This window comes from Podarcis cretensis, assembly GCF_951804945.1.
Source record: "Podarcis cretensis genome assembly, chromosome: 5".
NCBI lineage: Eukaryota > Metazoa > Chordata > Lepidosauria > Squamata > Lacertidae > Podarcis > Podarcis cretensis.
Window position 1 is genome coordinate 51,741,096 of NC_137174.1, and position 26,319 is coordinate 51,767,414.

Below are 26,319 nucleotides of genomic sequence, written 5' to 3' on the forward strand. Positions count from 1 at the left end.
GGCCAGTTTAATGACATGATTGACTTTTGTTTGTTTGTTTTAAGTTAAGCATTTCTACATTTACGAACGTTACTTAAGTGTATACTACCATCACCTGGTAACTTATTTAATTTTTAAACGTGTCACTTAAGCTATAAAACTTTTGTCACCTCTGTGATTGCTGACATCCTTGTACTTGAGGGATGGCTGGTATAGCTATGCAAATAATTCATTTTGAAATGGGGACAGTCAGCCCTAATGACAAACACATTTAACTGCACCAGTATGTAGTTAGCTAACAAAATTCAGCAGGAGGGAGACTAATTACACTTTCTCGCAACTTATTCAGTATTGCAAGAGGAGAAAGCCTTCTCCATCTTGCTGAGTTTTGAAAGGATTGTGCTGCCGAGAATGAACAAGCCACAAAAGCAGCTGTCTAGACACTGGGAAATCTTGGAAAACTCTTGTTGTGATTGGCCGGAGTCAGCATGACCACGTCATTTTTTAGCCAATTAATTTGGTCTTGATTAAAGCCTGATTCCAACAGTGGTTATCTACTCACCAAGTCAGGAGGGAATGGTTTCTAACTAGATTTCCCCTTTGTCAGTAAAGTGTTCTGGTTTGAGCGTGATGTTCCAAACATGCCTGTGCACGAGTCTTGTGCCTGTTCCCATCCCTCTGCTTGTATCCTTGCCATGGTTTTGTGTTCATTGACTACAGCTTTTCATCACATCATCAACATTTCATGCTCAACAGCATCCCACTTCTTTATAACTTGGCCACATTCTGGTGGAAAAAATTACTAGTATGATCTTAAACTCAGAATGACATTATTTATCTTCATTCAACTGGAACTGACAAAATAAAATGATTAATAATGGAAATGGGTACATAGATTACAGAACTGGAGTTGCAAAAAGCTATGGAAAACCACTTAGTAATAAGAGATTCTACTTTTTTCTACTTCTGTCTGGTTGGTGCCTTCGGTGGTTTCTTGATCAAGGGAAGGAGCTGGGTTGGGGGTTGTGAAGCAAAATTTCCAACTGAAATTAATAAAAATCATAGAGGGAGAGAATATAAAGTCTGAAAGTAAATATACAAAGGTAAATACCAAATATCTTTTTGTAAAAGATAAACTAATCTAAATAAAAACATAAACCAAAAGGAGAAAAAAAGAAAGAAAACTTCCAATTCTTCATCTTTCAGTGTCAGGGAACTGCTATCGGAGCTAGAGGGAGAGGGAGGGCTCCAGAGGAATTCCGGAGAGTGTACCGGGAGGGAGAGAAGCAGCCCATCTTCTGGGGAAGGAAATCAGCGTAACACTAGTGGAGAAGGGGGGTCAGATGGGGGAATCGGCGAGGTGGCTCCATGACTCCTCGCCGGAGACCAGCGGGGAGAGCACGGGTCCTCCACTGCCCACACCCTCCCTGCGCAGAAGGCTTCCGCGCAGGGAGAGTAGGCGGAGACTAGGCGTCAAAGAGCTTCTTTGCTGGAAGAAGTTCAAGTAACGGCCACTGACGGATTCTGCCAGCGATTGAGACAGCCACGGGTGAGTGGCTGTCTGGACAGAAAGGGTTCACCCAGGTAACTCAGCCAAGCGTGGCGCCGATTTATGCACGAGCAACCCCTAGAACCATTACATTCAGCTATATATAGAAAATTATTCAAAACACCCACTCCAAAAGAACACCTAACAATTCTACTTTCTATAAACCATTATTTTCTTTAATCCTCAAACCCAGATATCATAAGCTCATTTTCTTTTTCACACCAAAAGTCTATAAGGGGTTTCTAATCTTTAGTAAATATCAATGATATTTTCTGATTACCAATGGAAATTATATTCATAAGTAAATGTCTCACACACAAATGTGACTTCACAACTATATAGGATTCATGTAAAAATAAATAATAAACATTTTATTTTATTGTTGGAAATTGCAGAAGTCCCAAATTAAATGGGAATTACAAAATAGGAATGTTGATATGCTTCCTGTCCAATAAAATCAATATGGCAGCTATACTAAGCACCTATATCAAGGGAAAACAAGATAGCGCCCTCCAGATGTTTTGGAAAAGACGGCGCCATTTGCCTTTTGCTTGGCCTGAAATACAGAAACAACATGTGATTGCTATTTTTGGATCAATTAATATGGAGAAGACAAGTGATTTTGCGACTCACTAAAAAGGTAAACCAACACTCCATTTTGTCCAATATATTCTTTGGAACTTGCAGACAATCACTTCCATCTGACATCAGAACATTACAGACGGATTAAAAAAATTATGTGGAATATGTGCTACTCCCTGGTATATTTACTGTTCATCTGCTTTTTGTCTGAAACTTGAAGTAGAAATATACTTTTTCTTTAGGCCCAGAAAGAGCTGCCAAAAGGTTAATTGGCAGAAGGACATGGTCCTTTATGTAACTTAAGTAAACACCCTGCATTTCCAAGAGACAAATTTTTGGCTGACAGGTAACTTCAGCAACAGACTCAATGGGCTGTCTAAACTGCAGTGTATCCAGAGTATCTCTTTCAAACTCACATGCTATTAATCTCCAATATGACTATAAATATGCATTACAAATGTCTAGATTCTAGAATGGATAAAGTTGAGATTCAAATGCTATCTTTCACCTTAATGATTTTAAGGCTGTATGAATTTTGGGTGATCCTATTCCTTGGCAACAGCAGTGACTTTTATTAATATTTTTTTTTAATTCTAAGAACTTCCAAATATCCTGATCAAGCCAATCCTTATCCACCCAGTTCTGATGTGAAAAAAATAAACACACATACAAGATGAGAACAGAAGGTGCTTTCAAACTGTCTCAACTTAGTTCCCTCCCCCCGATCCCAAGTTAGGTATGTTCTTTGTTATTAAGAAAATTACTTTACATAACATTACGTTACATCATTACAACATAAGCAAGATAAAAGTAAATTTTTTACATTGATTCATATTAAATGTACTGAAGGTTGATTAACATGTTAAAAAGTGAGGTATTAATCATGGAAGGCTAATCATACCTTGCCCATTCCTGGCCAGAAAACCAATACAAATTTGATGCTAGAGTCAGGATTCAAATTTGTTCAGTAGAAACCCAGTGAGACAGAGAGTGAAGCACAAGCAGTGATTTTTTAAAAAAATCTGTTTATTGGTGTACTATGCTTCAATTAAGACATATAGAAGATAATGACATTTTAAAATCTAACGGAAAACGAAGCTACTTATAGCAATGTAACATAGTTGAATATAACAGCAATTGCACTGGTTTACTAAAGTCATAAACTAATAATTGCATTGACAAAGCAATCAGTGTGTAACATGGTTAATATAGTTTCCTCGTAACTTCCTCCAGAGATCAAATTTTTAAACAGAAGTTATACATTTCTTACCATTTTAGCATTTTGGAAGAAAGTACAGTTAACCAATCTAGGTTCTAGCCACAGAAAAGTTGACTTTGTTGTAAAAATGGGGGGTGGGGTGATTTTGAGAGCAGAATAGCTTTTGGAATAGATCTGGAAGATGCTTTAATGTCTGAAACATTTCAGTGAGTTGCACTGAAAAAAACCACTGCATGCTCCTCTAATGGCAATGGGACAGTTGAAGTGACCTGAAATGCCTTTTCTGCTTCTCATGTCTTTGGTCCTTTAACCATCATTATACAATGCCATCTTCTTATCGAGTCTCTCTGATGAATACCTTGGCACCAGCCGAACTTTTCCACTCTGTCAGATCTGCATGAGCTGTGGTATCATAGAGCTGATAGAAACTGGCACAAACAAAAACCTAAAATAAACCCTTATGTAAAACAGAATTAAATGTGGGGAAATATCTCCCTACTATACTGCAGGACTTAGAGAGGTTTTGCAAAGCGGCAGAGAGTCCTTTGTGTCCCAGACATTAAAATGTATACCACTCAAAGGCTCATTTTTCAATTACTACTTCCCAGAAATGACAGAAAAAGGGAGTAGGATCAAAGATAATGTCACAATTATCACCGCTGTGAGCTACTTTCCAACAGTGGTAGTAATTTCTTTTCATAAGTTAGCAACAGCAGTGCCTTTTGCGAATTAGAAAATAGGTCCTTGAGGAACCCAGCAGTCCTGTGTGGTCACTTCTACATAACCAAACAGGGGTCAAAAGAGGACACAGATTTGCATAATAGTTGCATGTGCTTATGTACCCTGAAGAGGTATTATTTGAATGTAAAACACTTTATGCATCCTTAAACAAATAAATGTGTAAAGATGGCAACTTAGAAATAATGACAATAAATAGAAATGCAATACATCTCACCCTGGTGAGGAAGATTAAATGGTTACATATGTGTCTGCCCAGACTACTGTCCAGGTGATACCTCTTGATGGACAGCTTCAAGGTCTCTGCTCTCCCTTCTCATGGTTCTTTATCTTTAAACGGGACTTTGGAGAGCATAGCCCTTCAAAGATAGGATGCCTTTAAATAGAGGGTTGTCTTCTGACTGCCTTCTGTAAAGTAGGACACATGACCAACCAAGTGGTCCACCATACAGAAATAGCAAGCCCTTAATTCACTTCAACCTATGATTTGTTTATTTGTTCAAGGTGAGAATATGAGGTTCAAGTGAGAGTGCAGAGACAGGATGGCAAGATCAATGAGCACTGGCAAGCAAAAAGGGTTTTCAAGGGTTTCAGAGTTGACACAAAGTGATTCTTATTTCCCTGATCTCTTTCCATTGTTTCCCTGGTCAGTTTTGCCCAATGGAGCTTAAATTTCATAGCTTCCTCCTCCAGCCAGGCCAGCTTAAAACTTGGGTACTAATCAGGACATGAGAAATGTAGATGAGACAGATGGGAACAGGACAGTTTCTGAAAATGTTAAATTGTGATACTGCAGGCAGGGATCTGCTTGTTTTCATTTGGTGCAGTTATTAGTATAGTTTGGTTGCTTTTAATGGACTAACTCCTTAGAAAGCCATCTAAGTCAATGGCCACATCACAACACAGCATGATATTAAAATATTATTTTATCTGTCTTTTCCTGTTATCCATCAATTTAACTTAATGATCCCAAGTTCTGGTACTAGGGGTAGAGGAGGAACATCTTTCTATCCACTGTTATCTCACCATGCATACTTTTATAAACTTCTAATTTTAATCAGAAGCTGTAGAAGGAATCTTAAAGAGGTCTGCAGTCTCTGTTTTTATCCCTCCTTTCCTTATTGTTTTCTGCTTTGTTCTCTAATTTCATTTCCCCCAATAATGTATTATTTCCTGCCTTTAATGTGACAAATAGCCCTGCATCCCTGACCCCTATTTGCAGCTGTCTTTGTAAGGAGCATGTGCAATATCAGTACAGTTTGCTGTCTTAAATGAATTATGATTAATTATGTGATATCTCTCTCTCTCTCTCTCTCTCTCTCACACACACACACACACACACACACTTTCTCTCTCCGAACAAGTTTGTGAAAGGGATATGAATAAACAGTGTCCTGATTTACATCACAAACACATCCAAAAGCTGAGCCCAGCCCAATGCACAGCTGCTTTCCACTCTATTTCTGTCTTTGCCATTCTACTGATTTAACCCTTCTCATAGATGCCAGTTCTGGGTGACAGCTGTAGGTTCTCAGAAGCAGCCCAGTGCATTAAAAAAAACCCTCTACATCTGGTGAATGCATGAACAGACTTTATCACATAACTAAGGGACTGAAATGAATAAAAACCCTCAGAGTAATAATTATTACAGTGGTGGAGTGTAACATTTGGCGTGGAGCCAGCCCAGAAGGTACGTGGGAGAGTTGGTTCAGGAAGCAGCTGAGAAACTTTTGAGGAGAAGAAGACAAAGCTTAATGTAATTAAAAGCTGCAGCTCCCTCACATTAACCAATAAAGACTGGAAAGGGTTGAAGGGTGCAGCACGTAAATAAAAATGATGTTTAATCAATTAGGTAGATTTGAAGATGTAGAGTTTACCAAGCAGCAGAACAGAACAATTGGTGACATTTGCATTCCAGATTAGCAGCTGTTAGCTGCATCTTATTTTCCACCATGTTGCATACCACTGATATCACAAGCCAGAGTCTTGAGTTCCCACAACTTTCATCTAAGGGAATAAGACAATTTTATAAAGAACAAAGCTATCAAGGTGTACTAGTTATGATGGCTATATGCTACCTCTAGGATCAGATAACAGCAGAAGAGGGTCATAATTGTTCTCATGTCCTGCTTTTGGATTGGTTGGCCACAGCAGAAGTAGGAGCTAGAAACTTCAGTCTTACTGGCCAAATGTGGCTTATTGGGTGTCTTTTTCTGGCCCCTGGGACTTTCTCTAACCTGTGTCTTCTCAGGTTACACCCCTTTTTCCCAGGCCACATCCCTTACCATACTCTGTGCCAACCTTGAGTGTTTTTGTCTGTCTGGAAAGCACCCTTGAACTGTGATAGTGTATCTTGCTTACCTGGAGGAAGAATTCAGAGTGTTGGGACCAAAATGTCCACAGAGGTAGTGAAAAGTGGAAGGTTGGTTGTAGTAGAATAAAGATGGTGGCATTTGGAATACAGACTGAAGGAAGAAACAGCTTCCCTAAGTATATGTGCTTTCCTAAGAAAGTCAATGCCGAAAGTGGCAAAGAGAGAGGTTGTTTGGAAAGCCTGCTCATCCCAGCAGTAAAGTGAGAGAAAGATCAGAAGCTGCATTGAGGTCTTGTGCCCCATTGTATCAAGGCAGCATCCTGGCAACCCTAATGAAGTTCAGCTTAGGAAATAGTCAATTACCAAGTCAAGCAATGTGTGCACTATAAGGAAAAGGCAGCTATGAGTAGGGCTGTCATATGTCCGGAAATAAAAAACTCAACAATTTTGGGGTGTTTTGATTTTTACTTTTTAAAATATGGCAACCCTAGCTCTGAAAAATAGGAATATAGGAAGCTGGCTTATGTTGAGTCAAACTATTGGGTCAATCTAACTCAACAGTGTCTACACTGACTGGAAACATTACTGCAGAATTCCAGTCCCACCTAGAGATACCAAGGATTGAACCTGGGACCATCTGCTTGCAATACAGATGCTTAAGCATTGATCTATTGCCTTTTCCCAACAGATCAATCTGTTCTGATGGATATCTTCATAGGGCACAGATGGGATCTATCTATTTTGTTATAGTTCAGAGAATCTGGAGAATATGAACTCTTGGCAGCAGCCCTTAAAATAAAAGAAAATTCAATAAATTTGATATTCAAGGAACACCTGAAATGCCAGAAGCATTTCTAGGAACTGCTCCATACGTTCCAAGTTGCCTGTGAGACTCATCTGATTAAAGCCGAGTCTTTAATAAGACAAAAATCTGAAAAGGTTGTGGGAGATGATCTCATTTAAAATGCACTGCTATGGGTGGAAACCTGTTACATGTTACAGCGTTATCACCTTGAAAGGTATCAAAACAATAGTTGCCCCATATATTAGCTGAAATAAAGCTCCTTATAGTTCCCCAAGAAAACTAACAGTAATATCAATAAAAGAGCCAAATTTGACAAGTGCTTAAAAGCTATGACCTTGACTATCGTTTGACTATATGCTGTGCTATGAATATCCCTCAACTTTATTTTTTGGGGGAGGATAATGAATACAGTGGTAGCTCGGGTTACATACGCTTCAGGTTACATACGGTTCAGGTTACAGACTCTGCTAAACCAGAAATAGTGCTTCAGGTTAAGAACTTTGCTTCAGGATGAGAACAGAAATCGTGCTCTGGCGGTGTGGCAGCAGCAGGAGGCCCTATTAGCTAAAGTGGTGCTTCAGGTTAAGAACAGTTTCAGGTTAAGTACGGACCTCCAGAATGAATTAAGTACTTAACCCGAGGTACCACTGTAATCTGATCTGTGAGAGAAAATGGAGCTATGAGCGCAAAGAGTGGTTCAACAACTCTACAGCCAGAACAGTAGTCACCACAAAGTTCTGAAGAAACATCACAACTCAGGAGACGGATTGGCCTAGGATCAAGGTGGGTGGGTGGGTTGTCAGAGTAGCAATGACCTGTCCTCCTTTGTGACATCTCTTGCTGTAGGCTTAAAAGTCACCCAGTACAGGTGCAGTGGAGGGCACTGTCCCATTGCCAGTATTGAAGGGAAATTTAGCTACCAATTTACAGTAGTTGGTTACGTAGGAGCTTAGGAAGCTGCCTTAAACTGAGTCAGTCCATTGAGTATTGTCTACACTGGCTGGCAGCAGTTCCTCATGCTTTTAGGCAGGAATCTTTCTCAGCCCTACTTTGAGATGCCAGTGATTGAACTTGGGACCTTCTGCCTGCAAAGCAGATGCTCTGCCATTGACCTACAACCCCTCGCCAATGTTTTTGTGCATTCAGTGGTGAGGGAGGAGCCATCTTGTCCTTTGCCTCATGAAGCAAAATGTATTGCACCGACCATGAGCAGCTAAGTGACTAGCCACAAAAGAACTGAAGGATAATGTCACCTTCTGATGACATTTCTCTGTAGAAACTGCATGCACATACATTCTTATTGTTTTCCCTGCACCAGAAGCTAACTGATTCAGCATAACATCATCTGTTACTGTCATCGTTTTATCCAAACCAGAAATATATAATTTGGCATATTTCTGTAGAATAGAACATATAGTTCTCCTGTCTACATCTTATACATCAGAAGCAAGATACAATACAGTGATGCCTCGGGTTAAGAACTTAATTCATTCTGGAGGTCCATTCTTAACCTGAAACTGTTCTTAACCTGAGGTACCACTTTAGCTAATGGGGCCTCCCACTGCTGCTGCTGCTGCACCACCACTGCATAATTTCTGTTCTCATCCTGAAGCAAAGTTCTTAACCCGAGGTACTATTTCTGGGTTAGCGGAGTCTGTAACCTGAAGCATCTGTAACCCAAGGTACCACTGTATAAAATTTAGAAATCCTGATTGTCCAAGGAAACAGGACCTGTGCTTCTATGTAAAGCTGAGTGCTTATTTAAATAGGTTAACCTTGATTTAATGGTTACTCAAAGGGCTGATTCACACATAACACTAAATAATGTACAAGCTATAATGAGCTTGAGCAAAGCCCCTCCCCTCTCATGCTGCCAAGTATATGGAAGAACTGTACTTAATTTCCACAAATCTTCTTTGATCCTCAATATCCCACCTCTTCTCCAGACTGAGACTCAAGGCCATTTACAAAAACTAAAATAACATGGATAAAATACAAAAACCTAAAAACATACAAAAGGTAATCACTTAATAGAACTATAATAGAATGAAAACAATATAAAATATATATATTAATATACATATAGTAAAAACAGCAAAACACAGAACTATTTAAAGCCCTTTTCTTAAAAACAGTCAGTTCCTGAAAGTCTATTGAAATAAAACAGTCTTCACCTGCTAGTGGAAGAAAAAGCAAGGAAAGACCCATTCTAGCCTCTCTAGGAAGGGAATTCCAAAGACAGCAAGTAGCCACTGGGACGGCCTTTTCTCACATGTCCATCAACATGCCTGCGAGGGTGGCAGAATGGAGAGAAGGGTTTTCCCCAAAGATCTCTGAGCCCAGGCAGGTTTGTATGGGATAATACATTCTTTAAATAGCTCAGGCCTAAGCCATATAAGGGGAACGCTGGTGACACTGTGGTCTAAACCACTGAGCCTTGGGCTTGTCAATCAAAAGGTCGGCGGTTCAAATCCCCACAACGGGGAGAGCTCCTGTTGCTCGGTCCCAGCTCCTGCCAACCTAGCAGTTCAAAAGCACGTCAAAGTGCAAGTAGATAAATAGGTACCGCTCCGGCAAGAAGGTAAATGGCATTTCTGTGTACTGCTCTGGTTTCGCCAGAAGTGGCTTAGTCATGCTGGCCACATGACCTGGAAAAACTGTCTGCGGACAAACGTTGGCTCCCTCGGCCAGTAAAGCGAGATGAGCGCCGCAACCCCAGAGTCGTTCGCGACTGTACATAACTGTCAGGGGTCCTCTACCTTTACCTTTTAAAGCCATATAAGATGTTATGTTTCATAGATAGCACTTGATGATATGTATGAACCAGATATTGTGGTTTAAAATAAACTTTAGTTAGTTAAACAAGCCAACTTATAATGTGTGGTTTGACGTTGGGTTGCTTTGAAACTGACTAGAGTTTTTTTGAAACCATGTTAACTGGTTCATATGATGTGTGGAAAGTGAAATTAAATGGAAGCAAAGTCCTTTTCCTGGCCAGAATGGGGGAATTGCACAACCAGAGATTTTGTTTGGGCTTACTTTAGCTTGTGCATGTAGTGTTAAAACCATGGTTTAGCATTGCACATATGTTTTTGGATATTAATAATCTCTACAAGAATATAAACCTTTGCTGAAGGAAAAGGTGAGGTTGATGTGCAAGCATGGATTTCTTAACTATGAGCATAACTAACTCAATAAATCAGAACAGCACTTGGTCCATAAATTGGCAAAAAAATAATAAACAACAAAACATTTACCGTAAGACTGTATGACAAATAGATTAAAAAATAAAGATAAGTCTAAAAGAAGACTGGGCATTATATATAGGTTATATGGAAAAAATATTACAACATGAATATACTCGTAACAGACTGATAAAAAACACTCAGCAGTAGATGTTACAACATGAGAGAATGTAAGGTAATGAAAATAACCTAGTAGAATAAGAAAATACAGTTAAAATGATAGCAAATAGGAAATCATGGAAAGAGTGGAAGGGGAGTAACAGTTAAGATACATAAGAGTTAAATAAGATGGAGGAATAAGTTATGTTGTTATTATTATTATTCACTTACATATGTCTTATATTTATGCTATTCCTTTCTTATTATCTTATGTTGGACTGTAACGCAGTATGTGGTGAAGATATGATATAATAGAAAAGCAAAGAAAAAAGAAATGAAAAAAGAAAGACAAATGTCTGATACCACAGTGGGATGGCAGCATCTTTGTTCTTGGAGCAGCGCAGAAACTCTGAAAGGGTTTTAAATACATGTATGGATATTCACAGCAGTGAAATACCATTTCTTCTGAATACCACTGCATTTCAAAATTTGCAGAGGAATAGTCCTGTCCCAGTCTGGTGCAGTTCACTGAGTGCTACAAGAGGAGAGACCACCACCATGCTACTTTTTTATGAGACAAAGTTTTGGTGTCTTCACAGTGGTTTTTTTGGGGGGGTGGGCACTGTTTTCAAGTCTTCATTTGTATTTGACCTAAGATCTTGGCCAATGAAGATTCTGCAACAAGTAACAAATAAAAATATTTTTATTATATGTGGATCCTGCCTTTTCACAAAGAAACTCAGAGGAATTGAAGTTCTTGATCTTGATTTACAAAATGTCTGGATCGGATTTTGGAATCAGCTGATTCCAGAACCACTGTTCTGAGAATGGCTGCTTGACCTGGCTGTCCGTGCATAAAGTTATCTGATTTCCTGTTTTATAGGCTGTAGGCCCTTGTACATATTGTATGCCCAACCTATGCTACTGTGCCCAGTTTGAGCTGGATTTTGGCATCATAGACTATATTGGTATCATAGACTGGATTTTGGGCATCATAGATTATATTTATTTACCCACCATTCATATGTTTCATTTTGAATGTAATAACATTTCCAATAGATCATATAGCAATACTTTTTTAAATTGCCACCAGCTGCTGGTGGTTCAGTTGTTAAAGTATGAATGCAAACCATTGATCTCCCATTGCAAAAATCTCTGCACTATCATTATGAGGCAAATGTGGACGGGAACTGTAGATTTGCTTCATAGCGTATATTTCCAGTTTAGGGGATGGGGGATCCTGTGTTTTCACTCTAGTGCTGATAATGGGCATGATAGAAAAGTCCAAATCATGCTAGTACTGGTATAAGTAACATCTAGTTCTAGAAGGAAATGGGATAATAAGCCAGTGAAATCAGAATATTTGGATTAAAACTCCATTCATCATGGTAAACTAAACCTGCTTACTACAACAAAACTGAGTTGTTGATGACTTTTGCATAGAAGACTAGGCAGGTTCGTCACACACTTACATTTTTCTCCATTAGGAACATTTGCAGCCTTGGGCATGTAAAATTTTCGAATCTGGAAGCCGACATACAGTCAGTTTCACCTTTTGGGGGGGGGGGAACAAGAAGAGATAAGCACTTACCACGTTACTATTTATAATTTACAAGCCTGCACCATTGTGTTAATATAATAGTGATTAGCAACTTTGTATATACAATTCATAAACTTATCTTTCCCCCATATACCTTTGCAGGTTTAAAATTATCTAATCTTAGTGGTGAATTGCAGTACCGCACAGCTTTGTGAAGCTGGGTGTCCACAGAATCCTGATGCGAACCATGAGAAATCCAAGGTTTTACAATGAGTGGTTCTCCACAAATGGTTTTGACAGCCAGACACAGAGAAGCGTGTAGAGCCTGCAACTGCCAGCACCAATACAATATGAAAGATCTCTTGGTAAAGTGATTTCAAGACAGTGGCAAATAAACTTTGAGGTAGTGTGGTATAGTGGCTAGGGAGGCAGACTAATTCCTAGGATACCAAATACATAGAAATGTGTGTGTGTGTGTCTGTGTGTGTAATAGGCAAAATCTAGGAGTAAAAAGGTAAAGGTAAAGGTACCCCTGCCCGTACAGGCCAGTCTTGACAGACTCTAGGGTTGTGCGTTCATCTTACTCTAGAGGCCGGGAGCCAGCGCTGTCCGCAAACACTTCCGGGTCACGTGGCCAGCGTGACGAAGCTGCTCCGGCGAACCGGCACCAGAGCAGCACACGGAAACGCCATTTACTTTCCCGCTATAAAGCGGTACCTATTTATCTACTTGCACTTAGGGGTGCTTTCGAACTGCTAGGTGGGCAGGAGCTGGGACCGAACGACGGGAGCTCACCCTGCCGCGGGGATTCGAACCGCCGACCATGCGATCGGCAAGTCCTAGGCGCTGAGGTTTTACCCACAGCGCCACCCGCGTCCCTTATCTAGGAGTAGGTGATTGGTTAAGAATTGCACAATCTACCGGTAGCTACTTCATAATAATGCAATGTATGCCAAACAGGGAGAGATTACAGATTAACATTTACCAGAGTATGAACTCACAGTGTTAAACCAATTGATTTTGAGCCAGTATAGCCAACTAACCCATGATCACCTAGGATCACCTAACCTGAACCACATTAAATGATTACTAGTGATGCAGTATCTCTTTAATCCTTATACGTACAATGGAAATGGTCACAAGTCAATAGAAATGAGAAGTCTGGAATTGCCTTAAAACTGTCAGGAGATGAATACAAATCCCACTGCCTCTCCATTTTCCTTTTCAACACATAACCAGTCTTCTTTGTCCCCAAGATCAGTGTGAAGACTTTTCACCCAGTGCTATTTTTTCATTAGCCCCACCTTCCCTAAATTCCCTGCCCATGTCTTCAGTTTTCCATCACTTCCACTTACCTTTCTGTTCTCCACTACACTTCTGCTTCTTCCATTGCTTTCTCCAGCTTTCACATACTAGATAATTCCCCCTTTGTATTCTCTGCCTCCTTGGCCCCTTATAGTTCAGTTGCTCACATGTCATTTTGCTTGTCTGCTCAGCCCTTCTTCACTGTGTACATTTTTCTTCCCAACAACAGATCAGCCCATGCTGTCCCTGGGCACTCTGCAAGACTCGTGCTCTAGTCCAAATTAAACTTCCCACACAGCCCAGAATTAAGTTTAAAATCTTAACTGATGCAAAAGAAAGAGGGGGGTTTGCCCTGCCGGACTTAAGGTTGTATTATGAATCAGCAGCATTCTGCTGGTTGAAGGATTGGCTACTTCTTGAAAACACTGATGTTTTGGATTTGGAAGGATTTAACAATGCTTTTGGTTGGCATGCATATTTGTGGTATGACAAGGTTAAAATACATAAGGCTTTCAAGAATCATGTTGTCAGAAAAGCAGTGTTTAATGTCTGGTCGAAATATAAAGATTTATTGGAAAACAAGACCCCAAGGTGGTTATCACCAATGGAGGCTAAGGCCCCGAAAAGACTCAATATGGAGGCCAAATGGCCGAAATATTGGGAAATAATAGAAAAAGATGGAGACAATTGGAGGTTGCAGAGTATGGAGAAAATAAAGGATAAAGTGCGAGATTGGTTACATTATGCTCAGATTAAAGAAGTTTTTAAGTTGGACAAAAAGATAGGATTCCAGGTGGAAAAATCAAAGTTAGAAACAGAACTGTTAGAACCCAGCTCTAAGATACTTTCAAGAATGTATAACCTGCTGTTAAAATGGAATACACAGGATGAAACGGTCAAATCAGCGATGATAAAATGGGCACAGGACATAGGGTATAACATTATGTTTGCTGACTGGGAAAAGTTATGGACCACAGGTTTGAGATTTACGGCATGTAATGCCTTGAAAGAAAATATTATGAAAATGATATATAGGTGGTACATGACTCCAGTCAAGCTTGCAAAGATATACCATTTATCTGACAATAAATGTTGGAAGTGTAAAGAAGCTGAAGGAACTTTCTTTCACCTCTGGTGGACTTGCCCTAGGGTGAAGGTTTTCTGGGAAATGATATATAATGAGTTGAAAAAGGTATTTAAGTATACCTTCCCTAAGAAACCAGAGGCCTTTCTCTTGGGCATTGTCGGCCAGAGTGTGCAAAAGAAGGATCGAACTTTTTTTATGTATGCTACGACAGCAGCAAGGATACTTATCGCTAAATGCTGGAAAACCCAAGATTTGCCCACACTGGAAGAATGGCAGATGCAACTGATGGACTATATGGAACTGGCGGAGATGACTGGCAGAATTCGAGACCTGGGAGAAGAACTGGTGGAGGAGGACTGGAAGAAATTTAAGGATTATCTACAAAAATATTGTAAATTGTATGAATGTTAAGAAAGATGTAAGATTAGTAATAATATGGCTTCAACAAATTAGTTATAAAGAATACAAATTTAAGTGTAATTGGAAGAAAAGATAAATTTTGGTTAAATAGTATTTTATAATTAAATCTCTAAAAGAGTGATTTTAAATTCCAAAATTTGAGATTTAATCTTGGGAAATTATATTATATGAATGGAATCATCTTAATAATTTGCCAGCAAAATTTATGAGTTTAGAATGCAGGAACAAGAGGTGTGAGGAAGTCCTAGGATGAGAATGAAATGTGGATATTGGAAAATACTATGTTATTATGTATGCTTTTTATTGTTTTAAAATTTTTTAATTAAAAAAAAAAAAAAAAAACTTCCCACACAGCTTGTATTTTTTGCTGGCACTGCATTTAACCGACTGTTCCTCTAAGTAGGTAGCCCAGCTCATGAATACTCTACTATGAAACCTATTATTGGGGTGTGGGTGTGTGCCTATTTTTATTAACAGCTTTTAATGAAACTTGACGTGATTAAGATGCTTGAGTTTTATTACACTGTAGGGGTGCCAACCTGAATAAAATATTGGGCGGGCCCAGGTAAGCCTCACCCCACATAATCGATCACATGATGCGGTGCATGCACACTATTTGAATGGCAATGCCTATCAACTTGGGGGTGGGGCCTTGGCCCCCTCAAATATTTTATTTGGGGAGTGAAGCCCCCGCAGCCCCTAGGAGTTGGCTCCTATGTTACACTGTCTTCCATTATGTTCCAGAGCTCAATCATTAAAAACATATTCCTTGGATAAGGTCCACGCTCAAATTAAAGTGGGTTGCTGAGGGTCGGAAATCCACTACCACTTTTTACCATGGTGTGAAATTACTAGCTGCACACAATAGACCAACATATGGGTAGCCACATGAGAGATTGTATGCTGCTGCTGCTGCTGCTGCAGCAGGGAGAAGAAGAAGAAGAAGAAGAAGAAGAAGAAGAAGAAGAAGAAGAAGAAGAAGAAGTTAGCCATGCTTTTGTCTGAACAAATGTGCCCGGATAAGCCCCACAGCTAATTGCCACAAACTAATTCACTGCTTGATGGTCCTAATTAGTTAAGTTGCTGTCTCTTACCTCCTTTCTTGTGGATCTAGTTATGAACAAAGACATTTCATCTATGCTCTTTGCATGCAGGTCGTTCACAGCCACTATATAATCCCCTTGATGAAATATGCATCCCAAGCGATGCAGGTCTTTCCACTGGGAGACACTGTGGTGAATTGAAGAGGGGGCAAGGGGGGAAAAAGCATTGACTGATTAGGATTCTTGTTCACTTTGGTGATGGCTTCTGATCTGGAGAAGTATCCATGGAAAATCTGGCAGTCTGGCATTCAAAAATACTGAAGAGTGGGGATGAAATTGATAGCTAAGCAGATAATCTAATCAAGCAGTAGATATCAATTAAAGCTTCCAAGCAGGGAGGTGAAATGGAAATACACTGTCAGAGCTTAGGGTGATCTATGGGTACTCATCTACAGTCTATTACGGGGTCACAAATCTTGTAGAGGAAGCTTAGAAACCAGAGATAATTCTTAATTCTGATCCTGTTATGAACCTGAAAGCTAACAGCTTTTGGTGAACAACTTGTTTTTTTTATAAAAAAAATTAAAGGTAGTATGTCAGCCTAAAGATACTGGAACCAGTAACCGACGATCCATATGAATGAAGGTACAAAATGATTTTGACCCTGTGGTTTTGATTTCTATTCTACATTACTGTACTACATTGAAATTCATTCTTTGAGTGGGGAGAAAGTTATCTAAATTGCTCTTTGGCAGTTAAGGCTGCTGAAAGTTGGAAGATACATCTTTAAATTAAAATGAATAATATCAAGTATTCAAGCCTCCAGCTTTGTACACATATCAAGTCCAGCGTAAATTCCAGTAGACAATCTGGGGGTATTCTGTTTATCTCAGCCCAGACACCTAACATAATTGGCCTATTAGGCTGGCTGAGCAATTTTATTACGGCATTCCAGTACATAGCCCTAGCCCTGGAAGTTTAAACTCATATAGAATTATGGATTCAAGGAGAATTCCCTGGATTATCCAGTCACATGCCAAAATGCACTATCTATTTAAACACACACACACATGTTCACGCACACATGCATTATATGCACTAAGTAGGAGATTCTACCATCTCTGTTAGTAGTTTACTGCATTGCTGAATTGGTCTGATAGGCCATTTTAAGGTAGATTTCCTTTTCTGTCACTTCATTCCATTACTCTTTGCTTTATCCTTGGTAAATGTAGTCAGCAATTGTTCTCCACCTTCTTTCCAGCACTTTTTAAATATTGAATTTTTTTATTTTTTAAATTTTTGATAGGAGCCTTCTTTCTACTAATCTGAATATGCCCATCAGCTTGTTGGGAAGAATTTCCTCCCATCACTGACAAGGCCTGAGAAAGTGACTTTCTTGTGCGCAGTGTGCAGCAGGCATGTGAAGTACATCAAAGGAGAGCAGAGAGAGTCAGACTTGCAACTGAGGACTAGAGAGTACACAAGGGAAGGCACAGCAGGAGATGAGCTCTAGGCACCTCTAATCTATGTCCATTTCACCCTCCCTTCCTTTCCTCAGTCACTGATACTGATATTCTAGGAAGCACACTAACTTCCTTACTGCCTCTGCAAAATATGTGAGATAATGGAAATTCTCTACTTTCTTAACCTCCTCTTGGGAATGTTGTAGGATATCCATGAAAATAGGAGTGGAAATTGCCAATGTTCACTTATTTGTCCCATGTACAGAACAGAAGTCTTATCTGGTGAATATGATCAGTGTTCACTGATGTTGTACCTTAGAGTCTGCAAACAGTATGTAACTGATGACTTTTTTCTCTCCCCCCCCCCAACATTTGCATTGTGTTTTCTTTGCACTGAAATATATGGATACAAAAGCATAATACCACTGGACTGTTTGTCATATGGAATAAACTGTGGTAGAGAAAGTGTGACATCTTGTGGTCCACGAAGGCTGTGGAGCAGTTTTATGTGCTTGTAAATTTCTTTTTATTTCAACTCCCTCACCAACTCATTAGTATGGGAATGCCCAACTGAAGAATATACTGAGAAATGTGGGGATTAAAACTTCTGTTTTGTGTTACATAAAAACTAAGTTGGTGATTTGCAAATTAAAACCTAAACTGCCAAGCAGCAGTTTTCAGTGTTTTAACAAATTCATTTCTGGTCTCTGGCAGGAATGCAAAACTAGCATCCCCTAACTGACTTATATAGCAAGCTCTCCTGAACACTGCAAAATGACAGGTCACCATATGAAGTAAGTATAAAAACAAGTTAATATAGGTATGTTGTTCACCTGCCAGTCAGAGTGAACAGATGTTGCTTTTGAAAAAATTATATCCCACTTTTATTTCTTGGCAAACTTGAAGAGGGTAACAATCAAGAACAATAACTAGTAGATGTTAAATAACTTATTTAAAAATGCAAAATAAGTTCACACCCAAAAATAGACTGATCGAAAGGTTAACTCAAAAGGTTAGATATAAAGATAGATTTTAGATAGATTACAAGGCAGGGCTCTGACAATCTTCTTTGGGACAATCATTTCACACTTATATCACTTGTATTGAGAAAGACTAGCATGAGCTACAACAGCAAGAGCTACAGCAGATTTCACACAGAACAGGCTAACAAGAATAAAGAAGTGTGAATGAGTGCATGTGTGCATCTATCTATCTATCTATCTATCTATCTATCTATCTATCTATCTATCTATTTATTTATTTATTTATACATACCCCGCCCTTCTGGCTGAGTTTCCCCAGCCACTCTGGGCAGCTCCCAATCAAGTGTTAAAAACAATACAGCATTAAATATTAAAAACTTCCCTAAACAGGCATATGGATACAAGTTGCGAGGATCATTATCAGCAGTGCTGTTGTTCTCAGGTCCTGCCCACAGGCTTCCCACAGGCATCTGTTTCGCAGCTGTAAGAATAGGATGCTGGACTACTCGATGGGTTTTATGCCTGATCCAGTAGGGCTCTTCTTAGGCCTCATACACACTTACCTTTGCTCCAGGTGTCTAGGCACAGGTATAGACTTTCCAGGTTCAGGTGTTGTTGGGTTTTTTTGTGTTGGTTTTTTTTGTCCCAATGCTCTCCCTGGGGAAAACCTGCATTTTACCGCCGAGTGGGAGTAAACAGCAATAGGGTTTTCCAGATTGCTGTTTGCTCCGATTCAGCAGTAAAACATGGGTTTTCCCAGGGAAAGCCCTGGGACAGGGGAAAGCTCAGCCCTGTGCCTAGAAAGCCTGGAGCATGTGTGGGTGAGCCTTAATTTGGGTCAATTGATTAATACTAACTTGAGCTGTCTCTTATGAAATTGATCAGTAGTGATGCGGTGACATTGCTGGAACTAACCAAAAAAACTGATTGCTTTTTAAGAGCTGAAGGTACAAACCAGCATGAAAATAAGAGGCCTTACCATATACGCCCAGCGGCTTTGACAAGTGTCAGGCAGTTGGTGAAATCACTCCGGGGAAGGAGAATATCCACCTCTTCCAATTTGCAGTCATCTCTGACTTTACTGAAAAGAGGAAAGGCGTGTTGTGAAACCCAAAATGTGTGGCTAATAAACCAGAAAGGTACCACTGCAAGTTATTGCTATTAATGAGAGCTACTGCCAGTCAGTACTGAGCTAGAAAAAGTCTAAATATGTTCCATGGTAACGCACACAACCAGTCTTACAACATTCTATATCTGACTTCTTTCTCTTCTTATATAAAATAGTGAGCTTTTCAAAACACTTATATTCTGCCCTTTCAAAACTCAAGGTGATGTAAGTGTGCGTTAGAATACAGCTGTAAAGCGGTGTGTAAGAAAGGGCTCATTTCTTAACAGAATCAAATTATTGTCGAAGCAAGAATCATAGTGATTCATTTCCCCTGCACCTTTGCAAACTACGTGGAACAATGGAACAAAGTCCAATGTACACTTGAATGAATTCAAAAGGCTCATATGGTGGGGAGATAAAGGTTAAGTATTCTTTTCTGGTTCACATAATGGAGCAAAGAACTAACATCAAAGCATTGACATTGACTATTGGACTGATCGTATCACTTGGAAATCGGGACAATGGAAAACCCATTGAAATAGAAATGCATTTTCTTTTGCTCTCAGGGAGTTTGTGAGAAATACAGACATAATTAGTAATATATTGAAAATGTAAATTATGCACATGTATCCAGCCATCACTATCCACAGGAAACACTGAGAATATCCACACCTGAGAATAATGGACAACTGAACCACAGACAGAACTGATAGTTTCGGTGTTTTTTCTGGTTTCCAGGTCCTTGGTAGTGGTGTTGGTTTCAAAGGCTTGTCCTCTATCACCTGCAGATTCGTGATATCTTCCTGGCCTTTGGGAAGGGTCGTCAATTCATTGCTTGTAGGTTCAATTTTTACCTCCGCTACCCCTGAAACTCTAATGAGTAAATTATATTACTTTTAAAAGGAAATGCATCAACCATGTCTATATATATATATTTTTTTTAAAAAAAGAAACTTTAGCCTGGGCAGCAGACTGAAGCTGCACAATCAGTGTATGAACGGAGGGGTGGAGGGAAGTGAAGCAGAATTGTAGTGCCAGATCAGCCCTGACAGACCTCCAGACTTTGGCCATTTTTTGTACAGAAAACCAACACACATTCAAGTTGTACATGCCCAGCCTTTGGGTTGGATCCAGATGGGCAGAGAAACCCTAACCTGCCATTCTAGAGGGGGTTAGGATGTGGTGATGGTGTCCTGGCTCCACTGCAATCTGCCAACAGGGGGCCTCCACCACCCCAGGGGCCCCACTATATAACTGGATGAACAGACCTACAGTTGGAAGTATCTCTGCCAGTTTTAGCTAATGGAAAGCCCCCAAACTGAAAGTTTTGGTGTGTGGGGGTGACAAGGATGGTGTGGAGAGGGTCAACCAAGTATTTGCTGGTTCCTAAGCCACTCCAGTTACTGATGCTGGACTTGATTTGTGCCTCTCTGCTGCACCATCCTGAAGCCGGTGCAGGGAAAAACTGCAGTTTCACAGCCGCCTCTCTTCCATGGCTAGCACAAGTGGGAGGGCTTTGGATGTGTCTCTGCCACTCTATTCAGCCCCACTGAAGTCCCAATGATTGAAACAGACCTTTGTCATGAGACCTGTATTTTGCAAAGAACACATGGTAAAGATTGGACATGGGGAGTAACAGCTTTTACAAGTGTAGGCACTGTGCATGTGATGCTACCAAGGTGTGGAGATCAGGACAGAGCCAGCAGGCATGAACCCAGTACTACCCCACCAGCATAGTGATGGTATGCAGTCTGCACGGAGTTCCTGTGAGTCTGTCTTGCTTGTGGGGAAGGGAAACCTGACCTCAGCCACTGCCCAGAAAAGGCTTACAATCCACAGGAACATCCAGTTTGTTCCAATTTCTGGGACATAGTTATTGTTTGAAGGTTTCTAATCTAGATGGAACAAGCGGACTCCGGTTACACTGGTCTACAGCCCTCAGCCAGGACAGGACTTGCCACGACAACCCCAAATCACTGAAATGGACTTTAAAACAGCTCTATAGCATGCTTTTGAGTCTACATGAGCTGGGTTTCTTAGAGGATCCGAGGAATGCTCCATGAAAAATGGTACGATGGCTGTCTAGCAGTTTGGGTGCTAAACCAAACATGAAAGCTAGACTATAGTGTTACCTCCCCACAAAAATAACACCTGGAATAAAGCCTTAACCATTATTTGAATCCTCACTGACTTTGAATGGCATCAGAATCCATACAATGAATTCAGGCTACTGGTTCAAAAAAAATAATCTGTGTGGTGGTTTACTCACTGGCAGTGAGCCGTGAATGTATCCAGCCAATGTCTTGGAGGATTTTAATATATTTTGTGTTTATCCAGCTTCTGTACTATGGCCTTTTCCAGGGCTTTGAGGCACCAGAAGTCCTGGCAATCTTTGAGCAGCTACAATAACATGCCAAAAGCCGATTCAGGGGGAATTATGTGATTGCTGTTGGCATGTACGTTACTGCCTTGCCAGGGCTGATGGGCTTGGAAATTGGCACAGACTGGTTAAGACAAAGTAGCTTCTACAGGATCAGCTGCTTCTGAGGAGAGGAAGGAAGGAAGGAATCTATGCAAGATTACAAGAGTGATCAATTTGCACCAGCAGTTACTGGTAATAATACTATCTTTCTGGCTATGTTAATATAACACCTAAAGGTAGACATCACTTTGTTGCGAGAAAGAAACAGAGTGCCACAGTAGATTAAAATGTTCTCCCCCAGGTGCAATAAAGATGAACCAATGATGGTCTAGCACAGAGATGGGGAACCGGTTCCCCTCCATGTGTTTCTGCACTACAACTCCAGTCACTCCAGACCAATGGCATTGCTGGCTGGAGTTGATGGGATTGGAATCCTGGTCTAGCAAAAGCTTTGCAAAAGAAATCCATGGACGATTGCTTCAGATAAATTTAGGAGCAAAATGCACGATGCCTGAGTACTCACATGGATCCCATGGGCATGTATTCTTCGGGTTCACCAACCTTTTCCTTATCTGGGTTAGTAGTCTCTTCTGTGGTGCTGAATTTATCCTGCATATCATTCAGCTATGAAAGTAAAAAGCATATGCAAAGTACATTAATGTATCCAAAGGAGTTAGCAGGGACCTAAGGGTCCTCTAGTTCAAACACCCTGAAATGTAAATTCATGTAAACCAGGAAACCTAGACAGATGGACGGGCGTATACATCATCATCATCTAATGATAATGATGATTAATACCCAGCAGCTCCAGCTCTAGTAACAAATTGTATCAGATGCAAGGGCTGTGAAAGACCTCTGAATAAGACCCTTGGAAGTTGCTGTTAGTCGGAATTTATAATACTGTACTGGGCTCTGTGGACTAATGTTCTGACTCAGTATGACGCAAGCTTTATACAGTGCTACAAGACTAAACTGGCGTGGAACAAATCTGCATACAAGATAAAGGATTCTGCACATTAAAAAGAGATATAAGCATTACTTCATTATTTAGAACAGAGCAAATAATGATATATACGTTACCGTAGCTAGAATATTTGTTGGACAAGCATAGTAGTCCTCCATTTTGGATTTTTCCTCTGACTGTTGATGATTTATCAGGTGTTGCTGAAATATAAGTACAGACATGTTTACAGTGTCATTATTCTTTGCTCATCATGCTCTGAGAAGGGTCAAAATGGATAATATGCAAACCCTTGCTCTTTTTGGCAAATGAAAGCAGCAATGAGTATGTCCTGCTGCCCCACAAGAAAATCAGAAGTGAAACACTTATGAGGAATGTAATCAGGTTGAGATGTGCCATAACAACATGGAGAACAGCTGGTATGAATGTACTCAAACCCGCTGACCTATGATAGATTTGTTTCTAAATTGTTTCAATTCTATTATAAGTTAATTACTTTTAAATTATTATATTTTATATGTTTTTGTCTTTCTGTATTTTATCTGTGCTTTTTTCAGTTTGTGCTAGCCACCTTGAGTCCTGGTCTGGGAAAAACATGGGCTATAAATAAATATAATAATTATACGGTAATTATAATCATATTATCGTGCCCATGGATATAAGTTTCTAAGCACGTTTCTGCAATGGAAGCATTATGGGCAACTGTGTGGAAGCCAGGGACAAGGAGAGGCAAGTGGGTGTGAAAAGGAAGGATCAGAAAATGAAGAAATAATTAGTAGCAAATAATCACTAGCAGGGACGCGGGTGGCGCTGTGGTCTAAACCGATTGGAAGGTCGCCGATTGGAAGGTCGGCGCTTCAAATCCCCGTGATGGGGTAAGCTCCCGTTGCTCTGTTCCAGCTCCTACCCACCTAGCAGTTTGAAAGCACGTCAAAGTGCAAGCAGATAAATAGGTACCGCTCTGGCGGGAAAGTAAACGGTGATTTCGTGTGCTGCTCTGGTTCACCAGAAGCGGCTTAGTCATGCTGGGCACATGACCCAGAAGCTGTCTGCGGACAAACGCCAGCTCCCTCGACCTATGGAGCGAGATGAGCGCGCAACCCCAGAGTCGTCCGCGACTGGACATAACGGTCAGGGGTACCTTTACCTTTAATCACTTGCAAACCCTTATTTTATTTTATTTTATTTTTGAAAATAACTGAGCAATGCCTCATGCAACTTTCTCCACTACACAATGCATGGAGGTTATGCAGTAGCTGCTTCAAATTATCCATACAGTTCTTCCAGTCCCACTTTCAACACTCACTAGTTGCAGTACTGTCAGTGACTCATAAACAGGGGCTTCTTGGGAGGATTCTTGAGTAATAGGCTCTGAATAGGGCCTCTTCTTGGAGATGGATGTTCCTATATCCTGCAGCGCAACGAATCAAAACAGAATAAAAGAAAGCATAGCTTTATTTCAGGGTGATTCATTAAAACTAGAAATTAGCCCTGTTCTTTCTGCTGATAGAACACATTTAAGCAAAATCAGGTACTTGAGTTGTGGTTCTACTTTAAAATTGTTATGGGTGTGGAAAAGAAAAGGAATAGTATTTTTATTTTATTTTTAGCACTTGTCCAGACATGCTATTTATTGCACATTCATCTTGATTTTCTTTCACAAAACTTACCCAATAATGACGTAGGCTATACCTAGTCTTTATTCTGATTTGTTTGTGCGGAAGTTATATGACAGTGAGTACCTATCCTGGATTCATCCTGACTTATTTCAATGGTGTTTACACGTGTTCCCATTCATTCATCCCTCAATTTTCAATGCATTTTCCAATTACTGCCAAAAAAACTGTTTCTTTTTTAAAATGGATTTGTGGCACCAGGGGAACAGAGCACTTTAATTGCGCAAACCTAAGTTTCCTTGTATGCCGTTGAAATCCTTCCCATGAAATTCTGACAGCCTGGAGGCACCCTTAAAATGAAAAAGACAGTATATAACAACCACCTCATATTCATTGTCAGGACACGGTTCCTTCTTGATGATGTCAGCAGCTACTTCATCAAGACAAGCTGGTGAAGATTTTGACCGACCTCTCATTTCTGGTTTCTGGGTCAAGAAATGAAGCAACAGAGTAATTTCACATAGTTAAAACCTTTACGAAACATTATGAAACCAAAGTGTAACTATTTTTTGAAATTGACTTTTACATGAATATTGCTATTTAGTTCTCCAACCAAAGAAGGCTTACAAAAATGCATATACTAGAGGAAAGTATGCAAGAAAAAAGCAATATATTGGTGAAAATTACAAATGAATATGCATTGTATGAGGGGAAATTGGTTGAAAAAATGCAAATGTGTACATTTCTCAAAACTGCATATAAAATGTGCTTATTGGGAGAAATTTAAACTAAAATGCTGGTAAATTTCCATGAGGATTTTTAAAAATGTGCCAATTGCTACAAAACATGGAGAACTGAATTTAAGACTGGAAAAATTAGAAACTTGAGAGAACTGAAACTGACAGACTCCAGTTGTAAGTTACAGTATAGAAAAGAAAACCGAGCACTAGTAGAACAAATTATTATTACTACAGTATTAGTAATATACTAATATAATATACTAATATAATATACTATTATTATTATTATTACTATTATTACAGTCGCTGATGTTTGATAATTAAAACAGCATTACAACCACTGACCTTTGTTTCTTTGCTGGTTGAAAACAGGAAGGTGGCCCAGTCCTCAACGTCCTTGCTAGAGAGTGAAATTACATTTTAAGAAGACAGATAGAGAAACAAAATATTAGGAATGAGATTGTATTCCTCTGAAAAATGTGTAAAGTTCTTTTTTTTTTACTTTTAAGAAGAACCAAATCCTTGAGCAGCATCTTCAAGGTGCTCAAGGGCCTCCTCCCTATATGCCAAGGGGCAGAGAAACTCTGGAAAAACATTGAGAATGGGAGTCACAGGCCAGTGACGGTTGTGACCAGAGGCAAAAGTGGCAACAAATCAGACTTTTAACTTTGTCAAGTAGGCTACATCCCACCTATGCAAAAGTCAGAGGTCTTTACACCCTACGCTCTACATCTCTTCAGCCAGGCAGGCAAGACAGATCAAGGACAGGAAAAAGTAGGATGAGGAAGGTATGAAGCAGGGCTAGTGAGGGAGCATGGCTTGGGGAGACTTCTGGGAGAAAGATATGGAGGCCTCAAGGGCCATATTTGAGCCTTGGGCTTAAGGTTCCATAATCCCTGGCATGAGCAATACAGTGGTACTTCGGGTTAAGTACTTAATTCGCTCCGGAGGTCCGTTCTTAACCTGAAACTCTTCTTAACCTGAAGCACCACTTTAGCTAATGGGGCCTCCTGCTGTCGCCGCGCCACTAGAGCACGATTTCTGTTCTCATCCTGAAGCAAAGTTCTTAACCTGAAGCACTATTTCTGGGTTAGCGGAGTC

The 26,319-nt window shown here is 40.0% G+C and overlaps 1 protein-coding gene across 6 annotated transcripts in view; it reads right to left on the bottom strand.

Annotated features, from left to right (window-relative positions):
* Positions 1–5,645: 5,645 nt before the first annotated feature.
* PLEKHS1 (pleckstrin homology domain containing S1) overlaps positions 5,646–26,319 on the bottom strand; it is a 31,089-nt gene continuing 10,415 nt past the window's right edge. For 3 of the 6 annotated variants that reach the window (XM_079976026.1, XM_079976027.1, XM_079976028.1), the window contains exons 6-15: positions 25,564–25,618; positions 24,856–24,963; positions 24,169–24,273; positions 22,982–23,065; positions 22,425–22,525; positions 20,152–20,352; positions 19,351–19,452; positions 15,977–16,112; positions 12,003–12,082; positions 10,439–11,205 (exon numbers count right to left, since the gene is read on the bottom strand). In XM_079976026.1, the coding sequence (XP_079832152.1) occupies positions 12,014–12,082; positions 15,977–16,112; positions 19,351–19,452; positions 20,152–20,352; positions 22,425–22,525; positions 22,982–23,065; positions 24,169–24,273; positions 24,856–24,963; positions 25,564–25,618 (961 nt within the window). In that variant the 3' untranslated portion in view covers positions 10,439–11,205; positions 12,003–12,013. Of the gene's footprint in view, positions 6,075–10,438; positions 11,206–12,002; positions 12,083–15,976; positions 16,113–19,350; positions 19,453–20,151; positions 20,353–22,424; positions 22,526–22,981; positions 23,066–24,168; positions 24,274–24,855; positions 24,964–25,563; positions 25,619–26,319 lie in introns of those variants that run through there. The other 3 variants (XM_079976029.1, XM_079976030.1, XM_079976031.1) reach the window with 3 other exon arrangements.